General features: G+C 42.5%; 1 protein-coding gene across 3 annotated transcripts in view; it reads right to left on the bottom strand.

The window, feature by feature from the left end:
• The window catches only part of kdm4b (lysine (K)-specific demethylase 4B), a 579,874-nt gene that overhangs the window by 121,643 nt on the left and 433,567 nt on the right, over nt 1–24,664 (bottom strand). For all 3 annotated transcript variants that reach the window (XM_078555676.1, XM_078555678.1, XM_078555677.1), the window contains one exon: nt 3,363–3,541. In XM_078555676.1, the coding sequence (XP_078411802.1) occupies nt 3,363–3,541 (179 nt within the window). The remainder of the gene's footprint in view (nt 1–3,362; nt 3,542–24,664) is intronic.

Here is a 24,664-nt window from a genome sequence, read left to right as displayed (position 1 = left end):
TGGCACTGGGAGTAATCCTGAGATTACTGCCTTTGAGGTCCTGCTTTTTAATTTATTTCCTAGCTCCCTATATTCTGCTTTCAGGGCCTCAACCCTCTTTTTATTTATGTCATTGGTGCCGATATGGAACACGACTTCTGGCTGTTCACCCTCCAGCTTCAGAATGTCCTGTAGCCGCTCAGTGACATCCTTGACCCTGGCACAGTGTCATGTCTGCAGTCATAGAAAAGTCTATTTATTCCTGTTACGATAGAATGCTCCATCACTATTGCTCTCCCATTCTTTTTTCTCCCCACCCCTCCCTCCCAGCGCCCCCCCACCGCCCCTCATGCAGCTGAGCCACTAGAAGTGCCCCTGACTTCCCACATCGCTCAGAAGGAGCATTCCGCTTGGCCGAGCTGCCCTCCCTTAATTTATCCTTAAATTACTCCCTTTACTTTTACTTCCTCAAGTTTAGAGAATATTAAGGATAGAAGAAATACTCACCAGGTCCTGATTACCAAGGCCGCCGCTCTTCTTGCTGAAGAGGGGTAGAAAATGAAAGGATCCATCCTTCCCTCTTCACCAAACTCCCCCTCTCACCAAACTCCAACTGAAGCACTCTAATGCAGCCCAAAGCAGCACTCCAGGTTTGAAAAGCCTGTCTCTTTTATAGACCCTCTGATGAGTGACTAGCTAGTTTAGCTTTCTGCTACAGTAATTAACACCATGTGAACCAACTGCTTTCAGGTGACTGGCAGGTACCTGGCACTCCAGGTAGTTCTCTACTTAGCAAATGAACCTAACTTACTTGAAGTTCAGCACTCTGTCAGATCTCAATTCTTAATCTGTAGTTAAAACCTGAAAAGGACTTAACAGAACTCACCACGTGAACCTAATCCACTCACTCAGTCTCTGTCTCACTCTGGCATAGTCGCCTTTCTCCTCATGCACCCCTTACTGATCGTGCAGTTTAAAAAGCCTGTCTCTTTTATAGACCCTCTGGTGAGTCAGGTCCAGGTCTCACCACTGTAGAGGTATGCACTGAAGATGCAGACTTGGTAGACTCGCACTTTGGTGTTATCAGTCAGGTTGCTGTTGTTCCACTCTCTTACCCAGCTTAGACATAACACCTGCAGCATTTGCAATTCTTGTGTTGATTTCAGCGCCAAGTGACAGATTGCTGCTGATTGTTGAGCCTAGGTATGTGAAGCTATCAACAATCTCCAGTGTCACATTGTCAATGCTGATAGATGGTGGTATGGCTACGTCCTGGACCACGACATTTGTCTTCCTGATGCTGATGGTCAAACCTAACTCTTTACAGGTGTGACAGAGTCTGTCTATTTGTTGCTGAAGGTGTTCCTCGGTATGAAATGCTCATATAGCATCGTCAGCATACAGTAACTCTGATAAGGACTTGGCGTGCCTTTGCCTTACATCTTAGGCAAGACAGACCAAAAAGCTTTCCCTCAACTATGTAGATAACCTAAAGGCATTTCATAACAACAAAGAGAAGAATATGCCAAAGCATGTCAGTGCCAGAACACAACCCTGTTTGACCCCACTGGGGATCTCAAAGGTTTTTGATGCTGCCCCATCATAGCTGACCTTACCCATCATGTTGTCATGGAAAGGGATCACATTGAGCAGCATCAGCAGGCAACCAATTTTCTCCAGTAGCTTAAATAGGTCTTTTATTTTGGTGCCCTTGCCTACTCACTATCTTACTAGAAAGGTTGTGTGGGCTTTCAGGGTGCTGAAAATTATATTCTACAAAACTGATCTCCAGGAAGAACCTAAGAGCAGGTCAGAGAGGCCCGATTACTTCTACTCAATTTACAGTTCAATAGTTCCACTGACTAGCCTGTCATCTTCAAATATCAACAATGTCACATACTGGTCTTGTGTTAAATGGGAATTGACATTTTGTTGTTCAAGTGCTCGTTTGTCACTTGTGTTAGATGATTATATTTCCACTAAAAATACTTGCTATCCATGCACAAATGTAATCTTGGCAATCTTTTCAATCACCATTATTGACCAGTGGATGGCATTCCTGGAATTTACATTGTCCACATCCCAAACATCAAAGCAAATCAAATATATGTCTCCCTAAAGTCCAACTGGATAAGTGCAACTCTTCAGTTGCCAACCCCATCCTCAGCAGCTCTACTTTTTTCTTCAATGCCACTTCTGTTTGAATCTCTCTTGCTAATAATATTGTCTCTCCATCTAGTCCTGTCATCTTTCGCACCGTGTAGAAGCCACCATCTGACCAATGTGAACTGATATTGCCTTGTTCAATTGTTCCTGAAACTACTGAGCCCAAAATACTGTGCTCCTCACATTCTACTGGTGTCAGGAGGATAACAAATGAAGATCAGCAGTGAATCAAATCATCTTGCTTGTTATAAACAAGATTTGTGTTAAGAGTTATGCTTGCTGTCTGTGAAGCTGAATCATATTCCATCTCACTCCATAGTCTTTGTTTTGCCCATGCAGTGACAAGCCCTTGGTGTCAATCTTTATAAAACATAGACAGTTTCCACAGATGTGGATAATTGGTTAATTACAACAATTAAAACACAATCTCTTCAATGCAATGCATTTCTCTAATCAAGTTTCTGCACATCTACATCAGAGCTGCACAAATACCTTCTTTTGGCCAATAACCAGGATGATTTCCACATGGTTGCTTTTTATTCATCTCACATTAAGTTAATTTTAAGCCCTAATTTTAAACAGATTTTAAATTTGCATAATTTAACATCAATTCTTGGAACAGCATTTAGAAATGTCAATTTTATTGAGTGAATAAATGCTTTTTGTGTCACTATGCAAGTTTTATCTTTCAAAGGGAAACTCAGTAAGACAGTGCAACATTTCATCTTTACTCTTTTATTTTGTGCCAAAATCCCAATTCTCTGCAGGCAACTATTCAAAGGAAACCAAGGAGAGCCATTTTGATGGAGCAGTATGTACTATGTGGCTAATCACAAAGGGGATAAACCTCTCTCTGTTGGCATTGAATGTAAAAATAACTGAATTCCTCTACTCAGACTGGAGTTTTTTGTTCCATTTTAAAGCATGGATGTACACTTTTTCCAAGGAATTAGACAGTGAGACGAGAGCTACAAAATTCCCTTGGTCCAGCCCACTTTCACGTTTTGGAGGCTGCATGTCAAGTATTATGGCAATCATCATTTGTTAGGGGTTTTGTATGTAATGCAAATGTGCTAACTGGCAAGGCACTTCTTTGTTTGGATAAGATGTTACAACTTGCATAGGATGATAAAACATGGCTAATCACCAAGAAAACAGAGTTCAGATCAGCACAGCGTATTTTGCCAGTAACAGGAGTAAAAGGAGATTTCCTTTACCTGGTAGTAGGGATAGAAGAGTGTACAGATTGCACAGTAGGGCTCAGTTAGTGCAGCAGATGCATTAAACCTCCTTTCGGCCAAAAAGTTGTATGACCGACTTTGCCAAAGGTGGGTGAGTGGCGCCTTCCAAGCCTCTGCTTCAGTCTGATCTTCCTCACCGGAGAAAACAAGCATTTCTATGGGGAGAAAGGCGCAGTACGTTTAGCATCAATATGTCAACCACATCAGCTTTCGCAAATCATTGCTAGCATCCAGTTCCAAAATGATAATGGCTATTCATCAACATATGAAGGCAACATCCTCAGTCACTGTAATAGAACATGCTGATGCACTGCCTGGAAGTGTGGTGGAGGCAGGTTCAATTGAGGCATTCAACGGGGCATTAGATGACTATTTGAATAGAAACAACATGCAAGGGTATGGAGAGAAAGCAGGAGAATGGCACTAAGCCATGATGCTCATTTGGAGAGCTGGTGCAGGCACGATGGGCTGAATGGCCTCCTTCTGCGCCATAGCAATTCTGTGATTCTGTGCATCAGCCTTGAAAACACTTCAACAACCTCCCAACCAACTGAATATACTTCATATTTCCTATTTAAGTTAGAATCACCCTGGAGTGCACCAGCCTAAAAAGTGTGAATTAATGTTGAATTGTAGTCAGGTTTGTGCCATGGACTGACAGTCTAAGCTTATTTCACATCATGCCCTTGGTGCCATCAATAGAAGAATTACATCCATCTGTCCAGTTTAGGTTTGAAAAGATGTTAGAGGAGAAAAGGTAGGGGTTCAAGCCATTCCTCATTATCATCTGTAGTGTCAGCCTCGGCTCAGTTAGTTGTGAGTTCAAGTCCCACCAGAGACTTGAGCACAAAATCTAGGCTGACGCTCCAGCGTAATACAGGGAGTGCTGCACTGTCAAAGTTGTCGATTTTTGGGCGAGACATTAAACTATGCTATTAAGCTATTTTGAAAAGCATCAAGGGAGATCTCCCTGATGTCCTACACAACATTTCTGCTTAACCAATATCACTAAACAGTTCTAATTAGAGGCCTCTGTAATGATCCCAGCTGATGCTACTGTTGGGCAAGTCAGATCCCTGGGTGGAACCTGGTTTGATGGATCCGAACTTTTATTTTTGTTTACAAATGCGGAGAGCAGCTACTGAACAGAGTCACAGAGTCTGTTGATGTACTTTTAACATAAGGATAAAACATTTATTAAACAAGAAAAGATGAATTATATTATACTACTCCTTCACTCTCAACCTTACCTTTAAAGGTACATACAGATTTGTAAAAATAACACAGGTTACAAAGAATCTATCTTATACTGTAACGTTCACAGTAAGTATACAGTCCATGTAAACCACTAGGCAACCTGTATTCGGACGCCCCACACTCCAAGATTAAGTGACAGACGCCAACCCAAAGCAGATGCTATGGATCTCTCACCAACTCCCCCAGACACTAATCACACTGCGAACCAATAAGCCTCACGGAAACTGTCTTTCACATGGGGGTTTCTAATCTCCACTCTCCAAGAACTCGCCTTGGAACCCTCTCCAAAATGACATTCAACATCTTCAATGAAGATCCACCTCCAGGCTTTGATCTCTCTTTCTGTTGTTCCTCTCCCCTAGATCGCCACATTCATTCAAGCTTCACCTTCCACGCACTCTCTCAGATACTCAGCCATACCAACAGAACACCACTGCTTCACAGGCCCATAATAAGGAGTCACCAACCTTTGGCTGTCTCCTTGGATCTCCTGGCTTCTTGCATGCCCACCTTGCTTTGATTCTGCTCCCCACAGCTTTCTCCCTTTAACTCAGAGCCTTTTCCTTTGCTCCTTGCTTTAGCTTCACTGAACAGGATCTTGTTCTAGATTCCTGTCCTTGCTCTTTGACTTACCTTAAAGGTCTCTTGGGACCTTTCTCCTTTTCCTTTCGGACCTGCTCCCTGCAGTTCGCTCTCCCAGTAGACTGCTGACAACTTGGTATCTCCCTTGAGATCCAGAACTCACTTGACATTCACTGTTACCTTAACTTTACAGCGAGTCATCTAAGATTCTTAGACTTATTTTGCTCAGCAATCTGCTAGAATGTCTATTTAGAGAGAGACTTAAACTCCTCCCTTCACCTTAGAGCACAATCCCCAATTGAACTCAAGCTGCTTTCTGTTTTTTTCTCTCTCTGCAAGTCTCCTGTTGCTAGGCAACAGCACAATTTTTCCTATTTTGTTTTAACTTCCCTAAATCACTTCAAGGGTCCTAAAACCTCAAAATGTAGGTATACAAACAAACCCCACAGGCTTTGAGGCAACATTCTAAAGTGACCAAAACCCTTTCTTAACACACAATGCAGCATATAAATTAAACTTAAACTTAAAGCTATAGCTTATTCGTAACATATCTCCAACAGGGGATAATCTAACCATTGCCCCTTGACATTCAATGGCATTACCATTGCTGAATCAACATTCTGGGGATTACCACTGACCAGAAACTGAACTGGACTAGCCATATAAATACTGTGGCTACAAGAGCCAGAGGCTAGGAATCCTATGACAAGTAACTCACCTCCTGACTCCCCAAAGCCTATCCACAATCTACAAGGCACAAGTCAGGAGTGTGATGGAAACTCTGCCCCTGCCTGGATGAGTGCAGCTCCAATAACACTTAGGACAAAGCAGCCCACTTGATTGGCACCCCATCCACAAACATTTACTCTCTCCACCACCAGTGCACAGTAGCAGCCATGTGTACCATCTACAAGATGCACTGCAGAAACTCATCAACGCTCATTAAAAAGCATCTTCCAAAGTCACGACAGCTACCTAGAAGGACAAGTGCAGCAGATAGATGGGAACACCGCCACCTGCAAGTTCCTCTCCAAGCCACTCACCATCCTGGCTTGGAAATATATCGCAGTTCCTTTACTGTCGCTGGGTGAAAATCTTCGAACTCCCTCCCTTACAGCACAGCACTGTGGGTGTACCTACACCACATGGACTGCAACGGTTCAAGGCAACAGCTCACTACCACCTTCTCAAGGACAATTAGGGATGAGCAATAAATGCTGGTGTAGCCAATGAAGCCCGGGTCCTTTGAATGAATTAAAAAAAAACACAAATACACATATAACTTTCGTAAAACTAACCCTAGTTAACTAACCCTAACACCATCAGCCTGAAACATTAGCTCAGTTTCTCTCTCCACAGGTGCTGCCTGATCTGCTGAACTTTTGCAGCATTTTCTGTTTTTATTTCAGATATCCAGCATTTGCATTTGCTTTGAATGTGGTCTTTATCACATTGCTATTTGTAGAACACTAATGTGTGTAAATTAGCTGTTATTTTTCCCTGCATTACAACAGTGACTACACAACAAAAGTAGCTCATTGATTGTAAAGCACTTTGGAAATTCCTGAGGTTAGTTTTTTAATTCATTCACGGGATGTGGGCTTCGCTGGCTCAGCCAGCATTTATTGCCCATCCCTAGTTGCCCTTGAGAAGGTGGCGGTGAGCTGCCTTCTTGAACTGCTGCAGTCCCTGTGGTGTAGGAACACCCACAGTGCTGTTAGGAAGGGAGTTCCAGGATTTTGACCCAGCGACAGTGAAGGAACGGCGATATATTTCCAAGTCAGGATGGTGAGTGACTTGGAGGGGAACTTCCAGGTGGTGGTGTTCCCATCTATCTGCTGCCCTTGTCCTTCTAGGTGGTAGTGGTCGTGGTGCTATGGCCGAATGGCATTATTTTAAATCCAAGTTATTTCTTTCTTTCAGTGCCCCAAAAACCAGACTCTGCGAGTTTAGGGCACTCACAGGGATTTAGAACACTGCACCATCCATATAACGATAGGATATCACATGATGACACAACTGAGAATATAGTGATGACCTGCACTCAATGACCACTGACCTACAGAAGTATAATGACCTGTAATATAAACGCAATTCATTAATTGCAACCATGAATTTTGGCAGAAGCAATGCTCTGCAGTCCGCTGCTTCAAATCCTTCACAAATCCAAGCTGGTGGCTTTTTCTTAGATTCCATCACGCATAAGTTTTAAACTGGTTTTGTAATTCAATCTTTTAAAGGAAACACTCAAAGCTTACTGAACAATGGCCACTGAGTGCCTTTGAAGGTTTTGGTTGGGGCAATATGAAAACATGGTCTACAAGCCATCACCTCAAAATCCCCATAGAACTGTTCGCAACACAGATTTTAACTGTAAGCTTTGTCACTACATTATAGGTTGAGAGCAAGGCCAGCGAAGGGAGAGGCATGAGCGAACGAGGGAGGGGGGGAAGCAAGGCACGCGTGAGTGAGAGGACGGCCAGGTGCGAGGGAGGGGTGTCACATGCCAGAGAGGAGGGGGCGGTGCATGCCAGAGAGTGCAGTGGGTAGCGCGCACCAGAGAGAGGGTTGGCACACGCCAGAGAGAGGTGGTTGGCGCCAGAGCGAGCGGGGTGGCGCCAAAGCAGGCGGGGTTGCACCAGAGAAGGGTGGCACCAGAGAGGAGGATGTAGAACGAGCCGGTCAAAAAACAATGGAAAGTGAATGGAGGGGCAAGAGAGGGGAAGGGCAAGGAAGAAGGGGTATGAAAGAGAGGAGGGAGAAGAGAGCGAGATAGAGACAGGAATAGTGGGAGCAAGGGAACGAGCTGGGGGCAAGAGAGAAGTGGGACAAGGTGTTGACAAGGGAGGGCGGGAAGACATGGTGGAGGAGAGTTGGAGTGAGGAAAGGTTGAGCGGTGACACACGAGGGGGGCAGTGAGAGAGAGGATGGCACAAGAGTGCTAGCAGGGACCGTCATAGCAGGGAGCATTGGTGGGGGGAGAGAGCAGGCAAGAGGGAGGGCAGGTGTGAGAGGTTTGGGGGGGGGGGGGGGCCGATGAAAAAGTGGCCGGGGAGGGAGAGGGCTGGGTGAGTGGGGGAAAGGGGGTACATGGGTGAGAGAGAAATTGGGGGGGTGAGGACAAGAGAGAGGGAGGGAGAGGGAACGAGAACAAGGTGGATGGAGCAAGAGAAGAGGCACAAGCGAGTAGGTATGAGAGAGAGGGGTGTGAGAGAGCGGGGGATGAAAGCGAGGTGAAGGCTGGGCGAGAGACAGGGGGTGCAGGCGTGAGAGACCTTGTTAGAAAGAGAAAGCATGAAAGCATAAAGGTATAAGCATCAGGCAGGGTTTTCCACTCCTCTTCACTACCCATACTCTGTTAGAAATATGGAAGACGACAGGATCCAGCTGAGTTGACTGCATCAGATGAATTTCTTCCAAATATTGAAAGCATCCATTTACATATATATTATTGTGGTTTATATATAAATGACAGTTGACAGTCAAGTTATAAGGCTATAATCTAAAGGTTCTGGTGTTCAATTGCTTTTTCTTGGCATCAGCAGACCTAGGAGCTAAATTACAACCTTAAACTCACTGATAACTGCCTGCTATTTGGTTTGAAATATATTGACAGCTTACTTTTTTTTCTTATCTTTATAAATGGCCTGGAATAGGTGAAAATAAAATGAGTAGTGATGTAGGAGCTAAAAACATTACAGTATGAAGTTTTTCAGTGAACACACATCATGTCTGATATTTTAATGATGGAAGAGCTGCCAACTGCAGTCTCTGAATGGTTTTTTTTCTGGCTATTCTTGGATGACCTGCCAGTTGAACTCTGGGAAAGGCCGCTGATCTGAAGCCCTTTTTCACACACGGTGGTAATCGGCTTACAGATACGTTAGAGTTTCAGTCATCCTGAGAAGCTGGAAATGACAGCTACTGCTGACCTGCTCAAAGTGACTTTGAAGGCAAGTAATTGGAAGTCATGCTCCTTGAATCAATAACTGTCTTCGAAAGCAAAACCATGGGGAGTCTGACTACAGCACTGACAGCCTGTCTCCAAACTAACCTTAATTGCTTTGATTGCCGATGGAGTTCCTCTGCAAATGTCTACTTGCATCTGGTGTGGCAAGTCAACAGGTGCAGAGCTTCCTCAACAGGAACATGAAGTGATCACCTCTAGGATGCAAACTGGCTCCTTGATGCTTGTACTGCGAAAGAGGTTTAGAAATTCCATTTTTCTTTTTGGTTTTAACAGGATTAGTCACAGGTTAGGCCCATTTGTAAAGGATTACACTGGGCAACCCTGGAGCTTTAGCACCAATTGGAATTAAATCAGCAAAAGGAACCAATAAAAAAGGATAATGTAATCCCTCTAGCCATGATCAAATTATAAATCCATCTCTTGGGTGTACTTCATTTATTCTAAATTTCAGTCCAGACTTCCAGTATAGATTCTTGACACTTCACATACAAATTTACAGTATCAAATTAACAGGGCAAACTTAGCCCCTGTACTTCCTGCCCACCAGAGATTCAAGTGGTTTCAACAGGGCTCTCAGTACATGGTCCTGATGTATGTTCATCGACCTGAAATGTTAACCCTATCTTCACCTCTCCACTGATACTGCCTGACCTTCTGATAAGCATTTTTTGCTTATGTTTTACATATTGTTCCTTTTAGGAGTTACTCAAGCAAGGAGCTACAAGAGAGAGAAAATAAAACACCTTTTAACCATCATCACGTATGAATTAACAGCATAGCGTGAACACACCATTTTATCTTTCCTTTGCTATGCAACATTTGCTTTTAAGATTGTATTGCAGACAGGCAAGGCAAGTCCCACTGAAGCCACTGAAATATTGGCAGGTAAAGGACAAGGGATAATAGGAAGTAACTAGGGTTTGTGCTGTGGTACTGGATATTAGTCAATAAACAAAGGTTTAACAATCATTAATGGGTGTAAACAAAAAATGCAAATGTCTAAGGGTGCTTTGTCAGCTATTTCTCTAATGGATAAATATTATTGTTCACAGGTTTGGATACACATACTGCATAAACAAAACTCTTTCATACCATAAATTGCATATGCAATATGCGAGATATATTTCTGTAACCAATCGGCCCACCGTTGTAATCCATAGAGGATGACTTTGTCAATCATGTGTGCTTGAGTTACTGTTACATAATTATATTACTTCCTGGTTCATGGCCCATCATCAGTTAAGAGAAAAAAAAAGTGAGCCTTCATTATGATTGTCAGGGTTGACAGCAACATGGGGAAAATTTCCCCCCCGTTTGTGGTGGTGGGGAGTGGGGGGGAAGTGCAGGACTGGGGGCGGGCAGGCGCGCCTCCGGTTGGTGCCCCCGGTTGGGGGTGTGCCATTTTACGTGGGTGGGCCAATTAAGGCCCGCCTAACCTGACGTCCGCCAGGAAGCACTATGCGTTCCCTGTGCGGGCGGGTGGGGTGGGGTGGGGGGATTCCCTCAGCCAAGAATGCGCGCAGAAGAGCGCACTGATCTCCCTGAGGCTAAGTGCTGCCTCAGGGAGATCAGCTCCAAATTTAAAAATGTTAAGCAAATGATATCAACATTTCCCTGACATGTCCCCTCATGTGACACTGTCACGAGTTGGGACATGTCCATCACTTTTACTGAAACCTTTATTAAATATTTAAAAACCCTCATGAAACCTCATCCTGCCTATGGATGAGGCTTCATGCTTTTTCTTAAGCCCGCCAGGGCTACCGGCCTGCCCACCAACCCTAAAGGTTGGATGGGCAGGTCCATTAATTAGGTTAAGTACTTTTTAAATGGCCTCAATAGGCCGTTGAAAGGTCGGCGGGTGGGCAGCTGACTCGGCTGCGCCCCCGCCAACCTGAAAATTGAAATGACGCAGGGTGACGTCGGGAGTTCCACCCGACGTCATCCCATGTCATTTTACACATCGGCGAGCAGGCCCCGCCCCCGCTCACCGACCGGGAGATCCTCCCCCATGTTTCTCTAATTGTAAACAATGATGGTAAAATTATGTTTCTTCCTCCCATCCATCTCTTTCTTCTTTGCCTCTCCTCCCACAACCCAAGATGGGTCCATGGTTTCATTTTTGAAAGTCTTGCCACCACTATTTGCAGTATGTGTCTATAACTAAGCCACAGAAAATACATGAGGCAAAGTAAATTCCCTCTTTTGATCAATCAGCAAATATCTGGCAACTGGTAGGAAAGATGGAGAGAAGGCAGAGCAACAGATTAAACATTGGAAAAAACCACTTACGCAAACTGCTCAGAACTTGCAACAACTTACAACACAGGGGAGAGTAATGCAAGGAAATAATAGTTTCCCAAAATAAAGGAAAAGTAAAAAAGCCATTCAGAAATTAAAGTGTTTATGTACTTTTAGGTAAAATCAAAAAGTCAAATATTCATGTATTCACTGAAACAATGGAACACTTAGGTGGCCCTGTCTGTCAAGTAATCATGATGAGAACACTTTGTAGTCTGCAGAAAATCATACAGCCAGAAGTTGTAATCTGTTTTTGGCCTGTCTTTTTCACACGTTACTTTAATGATGTATTGAAGCCTGTGATCTACATACTGCATCACGGTAACCAGTAATGATAGCACACTGATTGTTCGCAATTGCTGCAGCAGGTTGTCATACAGTTAAATCTTAATTTTAATCCTCTCTTGAAAGAATGGTTTGTTCCTACAGTTAATCTGAAATGTGCACTCAAGTGTCTAACAAAGTCATTTTGAGTAAAGCTCATCTTGTACCTGCAATGCTCGATAGAGCCATTCAGTTCAGCCCAGTTTTAGACAAATATATTAAACAGTTTACTCTTCAGTAGTCTTATTCAGTCACACCTTGAGGTAATAAATCTCACTTTCTAACATTTGTTAAACAATAAATTTTAGAACATTTTAAGGTGATGCACCATTTTTCTATTTTTGTATTGTTGAATAAAGAGTCATGCTATCAAAGCTTTTCATCTTGCAACTTATCAGGAGAGCCACGCAAGATAAACTAACAATAAAGGGAACACCAAATGATACTGCATGAGAAGAGTACTTTTACAATGTTTAAACTTTAATATCACCATTACCAAATTTACTCCCTAAATCAGGCAGACCCTTCAGGCACGATGGTAAATGGACTATCTACTCCCAGTCACAATGCCTCCCTGAAGTGACCTCCTTGTGGCAACAAAGAAACTCAAATGGCCATGTGGGGAGGTGATTGGCTTCTCTGCTCTCTGGTTCTCTACAACAATTCAACCCTGACTGGAGAAATATAGGTATTAAAAGGGGAGTTTCTTCATGTGACCAATCCTACATGATTGAGGGGTATAAAATTATGAGGGGCATAGATAGGGTAGACAGGAAGGAACTTTTCCCCCTGGTGGAGGGATCAATAACCAGGGGGTATAGATTTAAGGTAAGAGGCACGAGGTTTAGAGGGGCTGTGAGGAAGAGTTTTTTTCACCCAGAGGGTGGTGGGAATCTGGAACTCACTGCCTGAAAGGGTGGTAGAGGCAGAAACCCTCATAATATTTAAGAAGTATTTGGATGTGTACTTGTGATACCATGGCATACAAGGCTATGGGCCTTGTGCTGGAAAATGGGATTAGAATAGTTAGGTACTTGTTTGACTGGCACAGACTCGATGGGCCGAAGGGCCTTTTTCTATGCTGTAGACCTCTATGACTCTATACTCATGGACTCTTTTTAAATTTCAATTCCTTTTTCTGTACATTTGGTGCAGACCATCTCACTGTGGGATCACATTCTTTTCTGTTAGTATCAAAGTGGATAAGTGTTATCACTGTTGTGACACCATCATGTCCAGCATCGAACTTTTTAGCTACCTCAACGTATTGGTCTAAAAAAATCATCATGTATACAGAAAATCCTTCTCCACAGTATTATTGCTAGTTTGGTTTGTCCAATCTTTATGTAGATTAAAGTCTCCCATGAGTACAGCTGTACCTTTATTGCATGCATCTCTAATTTCCTGCTTAATGCCTTCCCTTTCATCTCCCTTACTGTTTGGGGGCCTATAGGCAACCCCCACCAACACCCCTTGGTGTTTCTTATCTCCACCCAAACAGATTCCACATCATGATTTTCCAGGCCAATATCCTTTCTCACTATTGCATTGGTTTCCTCCTTTACTAACAATGCTACCTCGCCTCCTTTCCCTATTTATCTGTCCTTCCTAAATATTGAATACCCCTGGATGTTCAGTTCCCATCCTTGGTCACCCTGCAGCCATGTCTCCGTAATTGCAACTATATCATAACCGTTTATATATTTGCGCTGTTAATTCATTTACCTTATTGCGAATGCTCCGTGCATTAAGATACAATGCCTTTAGACTTGTCTTTTTAACTTTGTTAGTCATTTTGGCTTTATTTTGCACTATGACCCCATTTGTTTCTCATCCTTGCTTTTTCTGCCTTCCACTTTTGCTTCTTATTTTTCTGTCTTTCGTTTCTATCCTTGTTTCCCCCTCCTTGGTCTCCCTGCTCAGGTTCCCAACCCCCTGCCATTCTGCCGAAGGGCCATGAAGGCTCGAAACGTTAACTGATTTCTTCTCCGCCGATGCTGCCAGACCTGCTGAGTTTTTCCAGGTAATTCTGTTTTTGTTTTAGTTTAAATCCTCCCTGACAGCACTAGCAAACATAGCAAACACCCCCCCCAAACAAGGGCATTGGTCCCAGTCCTGCCCAGATGCAACCCATCCTATTTGTGCTGGTCCCACCTACCCCAAAACCGGTGCCAATATCCCAGGGATCTGAAACCCTCCCCCTACACCATCTCTTCAGCCACGTATTCATCCGATATATCCTGCTATTTCTACTCTCACTAACACGTGGCACTGGTAGTAATCCTGGGATTACTACCTTTGAGGTCCTACGTTTTATTTTACACCTTAACACCCTATATTCAGCTTGTAGGACCTCATGCCTTTTTTTTTTAAACCTATGTAGTTGGTACCAATATGTACTATGACCACTGGCTGTTCACTCTCCCCCTTCAGAATGCCCTACAGCCTCTCTGGGCCATCCTTGACCCTGGCACCAGGGAGGCCACATACCATCCTGGAGTCTCTTTTGCAGCCGCAGAAATGCCTGTCTGTTCCCCTTGCTATTGAATCCCCTAACACTATAGCCCTGCCACTCCTCTTCCTCCCCACCCGTGGTGCCATGGACTTGGCTCCTGCTGCTTTCCCCTGAGAGGTCATCTCCCCCAACAGTATCCAAAACGGTATATATGTTAGAAAGGGGGAGGGCTACAGGGGACTTCTGTCTTCCTCTACTCTGCCTGGCGGTCACCCATCCCCTTTCTGCCTGTTCAGTCTTTACCTGCAGTGTGACTACCTTACTGAACATGCTGTCCATAATAATCTCAGCATCATGAATGCTCCACAGTGAATCCACCCGCGCCTCCAGTTCCAAAATACAGTTAGCCAGTAGCTGCAGCTGGACACACTTCCTGCACACATGGTCACCAGGGACACTGGAAGTGTCCATGACTTCCCACATAGTGCAGGAGGAGCATATCACGGGTGCGAGCCCTGCTGCCATGACTTCCCTTTAGATTAAGCTCATTAGTTACTCCCTTTAAAGAATACTAATTACACCAAAGCCCTTATTCCACTCCATACATTCCCACTACAGTCTAAAGTCCTTACCTTATTTTGTTTAAACTAATGGACTGCAGCAGCTTAATTAATAGTAAAAGTAGAAGTGCTCATTTGACCCTACTTACCAATCAGCTGCCTCCCCTGCATCATCACTTTTTGAATCGTGATGTCCTCGCGCTGCTTTCAGCCAAGTCCATCTCCCACTTTTTTTAAATCTCCGCTCTCTCAGCTCCTGCTCTTTTTAAATCTCCGCTCTGACTCTCCTCTAGGTGCTGCTGACTGCCTGTCCCAGGATCCTCCTCTCGCACTCTCCTCTGATCCTAAACAGGACTGTTACTTTTTTTTTAAATATAGTTAGTGTTGATTGGCTATAGTATGCCCTTTCATTTTGCCTAATGTAGTACATCCAGAGGTTCAAGGTGGTTCTGAAATTCCAAGAGGGATAGAAAATAGGGAAACATGGTCCAAGTAAAAATTAAATGCCAAACTTTGATATTATTAGGTTAGTATCAATACATTATCTATTTCAATTCTTCTCACCACGAGAGCAATATTAAACATTTCAAAAGATCTAGATTCAGAAACACTAAGCAAATTGGTCAAAGTTGGGTACCTATGTAAAATTTATTAATAGTCAGGACATGAGCAAATAAATTCATGTTTTACCTGCGGTATTGGCCAACTGGAAAAAAAGTCATGAAAGACATAAATAATCCCAGAATTATATGAAGTAACTGGATGATGTTGAAAGAGATCTCAGAGTGTTAATAGACTGGGCAACTGAACATGAAGCAGTTAATGTGGAGCAAGTCAATAACACAAATAAAATACGGAATTATATTACTAAATCAGAAGAGTCAGCAGTCATGTGAATGCTGTGATGGACAGCTAAAGGTTTTTTTATTGACAGATGAACTAAATTAGGGTGAACAGCCTGGCTCCTCTGCATGTCCTCTGCACCTCAATTCAGTCGCACTTAGTAGTAGCACTTGCACCTCCGAGCCAGGAATGTTGTAGTTATAAATTAGACTGGCACATCGGTGCAATACTGAGGGCATGCTGTATTGGAGCTGCCATCTCTCAGATGAAACATTAAACAGAGACCTCAATAACCCTTCTCAAGAGTACACAAGATCTGGAATTGAAAGTTAGTCTCAGTAATGAAGACCATGAAACTATCATTGATTGTCATAAAAACCCATCTGGTTCACTTCCTTTAGGGAAGGAAATCTGCCATCCTTCCCTGGTCTGGCTTACCTGTGACTCCAGATCCAAAACAATGTGGCTGACTCTTAACTGTCCTCTGAAATGGCCTAGCAAGCCACTCAGTTCAAGGGCAAATAGGGATGGGCAACAAATGCTGTCCTTGCCAGCAATGATCACATCCCATGAAAGAATAAAGGAAACAAAATCGAGAGATACCATGGCAGTATTCAGAGAAAAACAGGGCATTTCTCCCATGTCCTGGTCAACACCTATCCCGCAACCATTTCCACGAAGAAAGGATTATCTGGACATTGATTTCATTCTTTTTACAAATTTTCTGTCGAATTTGCTCTAGTGGCTAGACTTCAAAGTTAGTTAATTGGCTGCAAAGAATTTTAGGTCAACCTGAGGACATAAAAAGCACTAATATAAACATATGTACTTTTGTTCTATTTGTTTGACACAACTGATACAGACTGGAAGGTTTGGGTGGTTTGTAGAAGCAAATCAGGAGATTTGAAATCCAGTGGAAGGCATCCTTTTCACATGCTTTTGGGTACATCTGCAACTGGATATTTTCAATTAGATAAATCCACCATAGCATGTCATAGAAAAGATTTAATTGCTTCAGAATCGATAATTTGTAACTGGAGGTCAGCAATAGGAAACATTCTCAAAAAAAGTAACGAGACTGTTGCAGATCATATTGTGACAACCTTCGACCCAGAAGCAGTACAGTAAGGAAAATTTGTAATATATTTAAAAGGTCTGTGGAATTTGCAATTGTTTTTAAGAATGTTTGAAATGACTTTTAAGAGTTTGCACCAATTGCAAAAGGATCAACTGTACTTGGATAATAGGAAATGTGAGTCCATGTGACCTGGTGGCCCTTGAATTGGAAGTAGTATCAACAGGAAGGAAGTTAAGACCAGAAGCCGTTTGGCTGGCAGACACACAGAGCTACAAGCAGACGAGCTAGAGGGTGAAGGAGATCAGCAACGAATGCAAACACAAAGAGAAAGCAGACAGAGCCAGAAAAAGGAAAATAGAGAATTCTTATGAGAAGAATCAAATCACTCTCAGGAAGAGGTCAGCTTTTTTCTGTTTGGCAGAAAAGGAGACAGGAGCTCTTGGAGGTACTGTGTCAGCTGGCTAATAAGGTCTAAAACATGGAAAGCTCGAAGACGCTAAAGAGCTGGGTATTTTCCCAGAAGTTTTTTTTCCCAGAAGCCAAACCGTGAACCAGGGTGTTATTGGTTGGTTGGTTGGTTTGAAAGGAACCCTGAAAAGCTAGAGCATCAGGACCATCGTAACCTGAGGGAGAGAGGGTTTGTAGAAGTGCGCTTTGCTAATGATGATCGTGCCCGTGAAACTCATAGATGAAAACTGTTGTTGGACTGGACTCCTGACCTACCTTGTGTGAATAAATAACAGCATATTGTCGACCTATGTAGCTACAATTCCACATTTTGTTGGGGCGGTGTGGGGGGGGGGGGGTGCGGAAATGATGCAGATACTTGTGGTTGTGTAAGGCATATCTCTGTTGTATCAACTACTTGAAAAGAAATTTATCTTTTTATTTGAAGTATCATTAGCCTGTTAATTCATGCGTAACTTGCACTGGTTCTGATACGTGTTAAAGTAAAAGCTACAAAAAGTAAAATCTTGGTAATTTCTTAATTTGGGTGGGTCATTTGGTAAATTTGGTTTACAATTTCCCCACAGGGATCATAACAAAATTGCTTGCAATGATTACAGCATTTACAAATGCTTCCTTGCTGGAAGCCAATACTAACAAAATTATTCCTATAATTCTTTTTATTCTAGTTTTTTTTGCCTCACCGAGGACATTACATGACTGGAGGTGGTAGGCAAGAATTTGGGATCATGATGCTTAGCTACAACATGATTAAAAGGGTCAGGTTCAATGGGCCAACTAGCCTACTTCTGCCCGTTACTTTAATCTGAATGTGAATCGACTACAAAAATAGACAGTACTGTTTGATGAGTAATCAACAACCAGAGGTAAAATATGTCTTAAATCACTAATTATACTGGGTTGTAGTTCCTCCAGCTTTGTCAGTTAGTATTCCATTGGATGTGAAATACATCCACATGTATGAATAGCCATCTAACACTCACAATCTAGACTTGTGCATTAAGCATGGCCAAGAGTGTAAAAGTGGAATAGCCAATTGAATCAGTGCTTTCAGGAGGACAGAACACTGTGGCTCCCTGACCAGATGGTTTTTGTGTTATCAGAGAGCATATTTACCAGGAATTTTTCCTTTCTGTAGGTGGGAATTAAATAATTCACATCTTATCCATTCCATAGCACAATATTTCAGTGCACTGATGCTTTGTGCAGCAAGAATACCAACTTATGCATCATTGTTACGAGTATGCACCGTCTTTTAGCAAACGTGGGGGCTACCTTGGGGTTTGTATAGCTCTGAACCAAATTGGCGCACAATAATATGTATTATGGTTGTCAGCAGGGAACATGGCCTTATTCTAAAGCCCATTTTGTGTGACAGGAGCCTTACACAAGTCAGTAACATATATGTATTTATTATATTTATGATGTCTGCTATTTCCCTGTAACAAATATACTGTCACATAAAGCTCAATAGCATTACAATACAAATCGTCTGCTACAATACGCCTACAATATTAACCACATGGTACATAGCTTTAGCTTAAATCATATGGTGCAATCACTTGGTGCCTACTTGATACTATAATTGCTATGTACTACAGAATTAGCTGAACAGTAAGAAACCACTAAAAGCTGTTTATTCTAAAAAAGATAGACATGCGTCCCGGGTCAGCAAATTCTTTCTGTGCATCAATGTGATCCTTGAACTGTGTTTTCACAGTTTTGACTTAAACATTCTGGTAAAGAATTTCAGAATGCTTGAAAAAAAAACTTGCATTTATATAGCACCACTGACAACCTCAGGATATCCCAAAGCACTTTACTGGCAATGAATACTTTTGAAGCTGTACAATTGTTAGTAAAATGAAGGAATGCATTCACTTACATAGTGTCTTTCATGACCTCAGAAGGTCTTAATGTGCTTTACAGCCAATGGAAGTACTTTGGAAATACACTCACTGTTATAATGTAGGAAGTTCAGTGTTAGGGGGAAATTAAAAATGCTAAAAGAGAATACAGTAAGAATTTACTGAAAAAACCCTAAAATCTCCAGGCAGGCATGGCTGCTAAACATGTTAAGAGTTGAAGATTACCAGATGAACATGGCCTTGAGAGTCAGACTAGAGACACAAGAAAGGACATAAATTAGATTAGGTGTACTCCCCTCTCACATAGAGAAGAGGCAGATGGTTTTAGGTTAGATATGGAAAGATAAACAATGGACAAAGAGGGGGCTTTGATGAAACACAAACAGTCTTGAGTTGTAAGAACCAAGGTCTTTGCGTACTTGTTTCAATTCTGATTGGATAATATAATTATGTATACATCCTTTAGAATAATTGGTTAGCAAAATCACATGTTTATGTACTCAATAGGTTTGAGTTAGCATGGGACCGGTGTGTCGGTTACCGATTGGATGTATTCAAATGCATTATAAGAAAAAGTACAAAAGTAATGAAATGTAATCAACCTGGGAGCTGGGTCTTCATTCTTAGGAATGATTGTGGCTCCCTTGCATAGGCTTGAATAAAACTGGTTAAAAGGAAGCCGGGGTCTCTTTTTCTGAACAATCCAGGCAGCCCTGCCACAACTATTCAGTTAGCACAGCACTAAACTTTCATTTAAAAATAAAAACAGAATTCTGCCTTATTCACTCGAGTATTGTTGTATTACACGATATACTACCGGACATTTAGAAAACTTCTAGGTACTTATATTCAACAGTGATATGGAGCTGCAAAATACCCTCCAGTTGTCCTTATTTAATCAACTGTCCACATTAAACAGTATTAGTTAGGAAAAGCAGTTCAGGATTTGTCAGTTTCACAGAAAAATCCTGCCCTGCCCAAACGTTGAGCCAAATTCCAAACTTTGATATGAGATATGAAGTGCAACAGCATCATATATTTGAGAATATGGGGAGCATGTGTTGGTAAATTGCAGCTTCAGTGTGGGTTAAAGCTTGAAATGTGTGTGCATCCATTTACACTTTGTGTAAATTGAAAGGAGGTAAGGAGACAGGTGGCTTTTGGCTAGTAACACATTTTTTTAATGTTTCAAATAAACTCCAGCGAAGAGATTGAAAGTGTTTACAGGATTCCAGCCAGGAGTATTCAGTCGACATTCCTGCTTTAATGAACCCATTGCTCCCTCAGGGCATCTATCATCTCTTTAGTTCATGTATAAAAATCCATCAAGATTACTGACAAACACCACAAGGGAGCTGCAAGGACGACTCCATTATCTGACAAATAAGTAAGGCAAACTAAACTGAACTGTTATTGCATTAGCAGGACAGCAGTCACAACAGAACACATTAAATTCAAATTAAACTTTTTTTGTTACTGTTCATTCCATCAAAACCTTTTCAAATGTCTGCAAGACCTTGTTACTGTTGGAATACATTTTAAAAAAGGCTACTCAAAGGTTGAAGCTAAGATCTATTCTGTTATAAGTTGGGTATCTTTGTTTTGTGATTCACTTAGGCTCCATTTTTATCCCTCTCAAAGGCTATCATTTACATATTGGCTTCTCAGTTGCAGGGTGGGGTGCACTGAACTGACTTTTCTAAATTAGGGCAGAGAAATGATGGGCTGTTGGTTTTCAATTTTCCACTCACTCCCTAAGTCCACATTATAAGTCACTTCACTTCACACAAACATGGCTGCCTGGCTCTGGAATCTTATCCTAAGAATTCAAACTAAAGAGAGAAAATTGAGTAACCACAATGTTACTAAATTTTTCCAAGGGCAGAATTTCCCCCCGTTGTGGGGGAAAAGAGTTCAGAAGCGAGCGTGACTCCGATCGGCACCCCACCACCATTTTACATGGGTGGGCCAATTAAGGCCTGCCCAGCGTGACGGTCCACCAGGAAGCGCCAAGTGCTCCCTGTGCAGGTTGGGGGGGGGGGGGGGGCGGCGGCGGCGGAATTCCCTAAGCCGGGAGTGCGCTCTTTCACGCATGCTCTTTCGTGGAAGAGCACACTCATCTCCCCAAGGCTAAGTGCTGCCTCAGGGAGATCGGCGCCAAATTCGAAAATGTTAAATATAGAAAAATAAAATTTTCCCTGACATGCCCCCTCATGTGACACTGCCACATGGGTTGGGACATGTTCATCACTTTTAATTAAACTTTTATTAAATTTTTTAAAACCTACATGAAACCTCATCCCGCCTGTGGATGAGGTTTCGTGCTTTTTCTGAAGCCCGCCAGGGCTCCCGGCCTGTCCACCAACCTTAAGGTTGGACGGGCAGATCCTTTAACTAGTTCAATTACATTTTAAATGGCCTCAATTGGCTGTTGGCAGGTTGGAGGGCATGCAGCTGATTCGGCTACGCCCCCGCCGACCTGAAAATTGAAATGGCACGGGGTGACATCGGGAGTTCCGCCTGATGTCATCTCACATCGGCGAGCGGGCCCCGCCCGCCGACGTCAATATCCTGCCCCAAGTATTTACACCAAGGCCTAATGGAATCACTTATACTTTGCTTTTCCAACTCTTTGGTTTACTTTGATTTGACATGAACTGAATAAAGGAATGGTGTGAAAATAGAGACTGCACAGTGTATTGGAGCTTTAAAGTATTATGCCAAGTCAGTAATATTTGAGTGTAACACAAGCATTGTACACATCAAATTCATTGGGCTAAGTCTTCCTGACAAATTAATGGTGGGTTCATGCCACACACCATTAGTATATGAGCAAAGTTACCAACAAGTTCAGAGGAAACGAAACACCATGGTCTGGATTATAAACTGAGGGCAGGCTCCCCACACGCCAGCGAAAATACTGGGGGTGAGCCTGCCTCCGCTCAGTTAGGTTGTCCCTCTAATTTTTCGGGTGACGCCTTTTGGACTAGTCTGAGGCAGGTCTTCAATCCATCTCCAGGATGAAGTCCCACCTCAGAGCAGCCAACTAACTGGAAGCCAGCTGCTCTGCACACCGACAGCGCCAACAGGAGCAGTAGCCTAACTACAGCTTCAACAGTGGCCAAGATGGTGGCATTCAGCGATGGATCCAGACATTCAGGTACATCTAGGATCTCACTGGGGCCAGGCTGACAAGCCCACCGAGAGGGTGTTGGGGGCATTTTCAGTGGGGCAGGGGGGTGGGTGGGGGTAAGGGTCAACGTGTGGAGGTGCCTCCGATTAGCATTGGCTACCCAGCAAGGGGTAACAACCTGTGCTCGGCAAGGGGCACCACCCTTTAACAGGGTTAAACCTGCTGGGCTGCATGTTGAGCCCTCTCCTCCTCCCCCCATCCACCTATCCACCCCAACCCCCAACAACCCCATGGACATTAATAGCTTGCCCACTTAAGGGCCTCAATTGGGCCACGGGCAAGTGACCCACCGAACACCTCCCCCCGCTGCTTGTAAATCGTCATAGGGATGGGGACAGGCAGGCTGGCAGCAGGCACACAGCCAACAGCATGATGCCCTTACAGGTCCACCAGCCTGCTTTCCTGCTCGCAGATGGCACATAAAATTTAGTCCCATGAGTTGCGAATCCCTACTTTCTGCCTCACCCAAATGGCATCTTGTCCTTAACCTTCCCATTAATTTGAAGAACTTGCCGCAATTACCATTACACTTGCTAGCTACAGAAAATTAGGGTTCATATAATTAATCATTTAAGTATCTTTTTTTAATCAATGTGATCATCATTAATGCTATGACAATCGATCTTTCTGTCTCAGAAGGCAAAAATTTAAACAGTTCAATTTCATTCTTCTATGTTGTAAATTGTTCTTAAAAGATTTTGATTTTAAATTACATTTTCTTACTTTTCCTTTGTCCCTTTTTATCACTCAATCTAAACTTTCTTTCCCTCTCTATTTCTCTTTTTCTTTTGATTTTCCTCTGTTTCCTCCTCCGTCGAGCCTGTTTCTTTCTCAATCTTTAAACCTCATTGGTTAAGGAGTTAAGCTGTTGTTTTTTTCATTCATTAAGGTCTCAGATGCCCCATTGCCCTTGTTATGCCATCATCAGTCCGCATTTTCAGCAATTTGCAGAATAAATTATATTCGCGATGAAGTGTGAAGGAAAAGGTCTAACTAACAACACATATTGCGAAATGTCCCACTTTATTATCTCTGCAGGGAAACCAGAGACTCGAAGCAAGTTTCTAACCAGGATGATGCAGAATACTGGAAGGGAATGCAAAGGGAAAATCAAATTTAGGAATTGTCTTGAAAACTCAACAGTGCAATTGAAAGTATAATATTATATCATTGATTTTCATTTAAAAAGGAATATTTGCAAGGTGTTGAGGTAAGAGTGCAGGAGTGGGACTAATTGGATAGTTCTTTTAAAGACCCATCACAGGCATGATGGGCTGAATGGCTCCTTATATGCTTTAATATTCTATGAATTTTCCTCTGTCTTTTTCAAGTATTTGAGTATTTTTGATTTATATTTTGACTGCAAGAGGCATTCTAATATTAGTAGTTAAAAAGCATTAGAATGCAGCAATGGTAACAGCAAAGTGGAAACGTCTACATCAGTAAGCTAACAACCTTCGAAAATAACCAAGTTAAGTTGAAATTAAAAGGGAAAATGAATAATCAGCAACAGAAAAAATGTAGGACAAACAATTAACTATTACCATCAGAGGCCTAATAAATAGGAAAATAGACAAAATATAAGATAAGACATAGTTAAACAAAGGAGAACAGAAATAGGAGCTGCCATGTGAAAAGCAGGTAGCCCACCTGGCCCCACCCCCATACATGCTCATACTAGCAGTGTTACAATTGTGCACCTCTTCTAAAGATCGACTTTAACATGGCAATAGTCAAGCTTTAACGCAAAAGGTCAGCAACCTGTTGACTGAGAGGGAAAAAAGCCTGTACTGAAAAACCTCTCCTCTGCATTGGTAATTACAAATGACGAAGACGAGAAAGCTGACATTTCCACCACACATGCCAATGAATCACAAAAAGTTAGTAATCGTGCTGAGATTATCTGGGGAACTTTTTTTTTGAGTTGATATATTTCCTGTCTCAACTATTTATTCTCAAGAAACCAGTCGAGACTCTTATACCTGCTGCACAATTCTAATGGTATGTCCATAACATTACAAATGTAGAGGCAATAAGCCTACTCTTTGAGGTATAGGCAGGTTAACAAAAATAGAAATTAGTGATATCTTTGCAGTTCAGGAAATCAATCAGTTTAATTGCACTCAGTTAAATATAGTTCATCACCATTAACAGCTTACATGAGTGTTGGGTCCAATTCCCTGGTAATAGAATCACACCGACTGAGGGTACGCTCCAGAGGCTTTGTCATGTGTGCATAAAGCACTCATTAGTCAATCATATCTCTGCAGGCCTTTATGCTTCCAAATTCTTGTAAAGTAATGTCAACTTTGGGGTTATAGAGGCAAAGGAGCCCAAATGTTAATTGTTTTGTAAATGAAAGACTGTCTATCATGCACA

Source organism: Cetorhinus maximus, chromosome 13 (genome assembly GCF_964194155.1).
Source record: "Cetorhinus maximus chromosome 13, sCetMax3.hap1.1, whole genome shotgun sequence".
Classification (NCBI taxonomy): Eukaryota; Metazoa; Chordata; class Chondrichthyes; order Lamniformes; family Cetorhinidae; genus Cetorhinus; species Cetorhinus maximus.
This window is presented reverse-complemented; position numbering and strand designations above follow the sequence as displayed.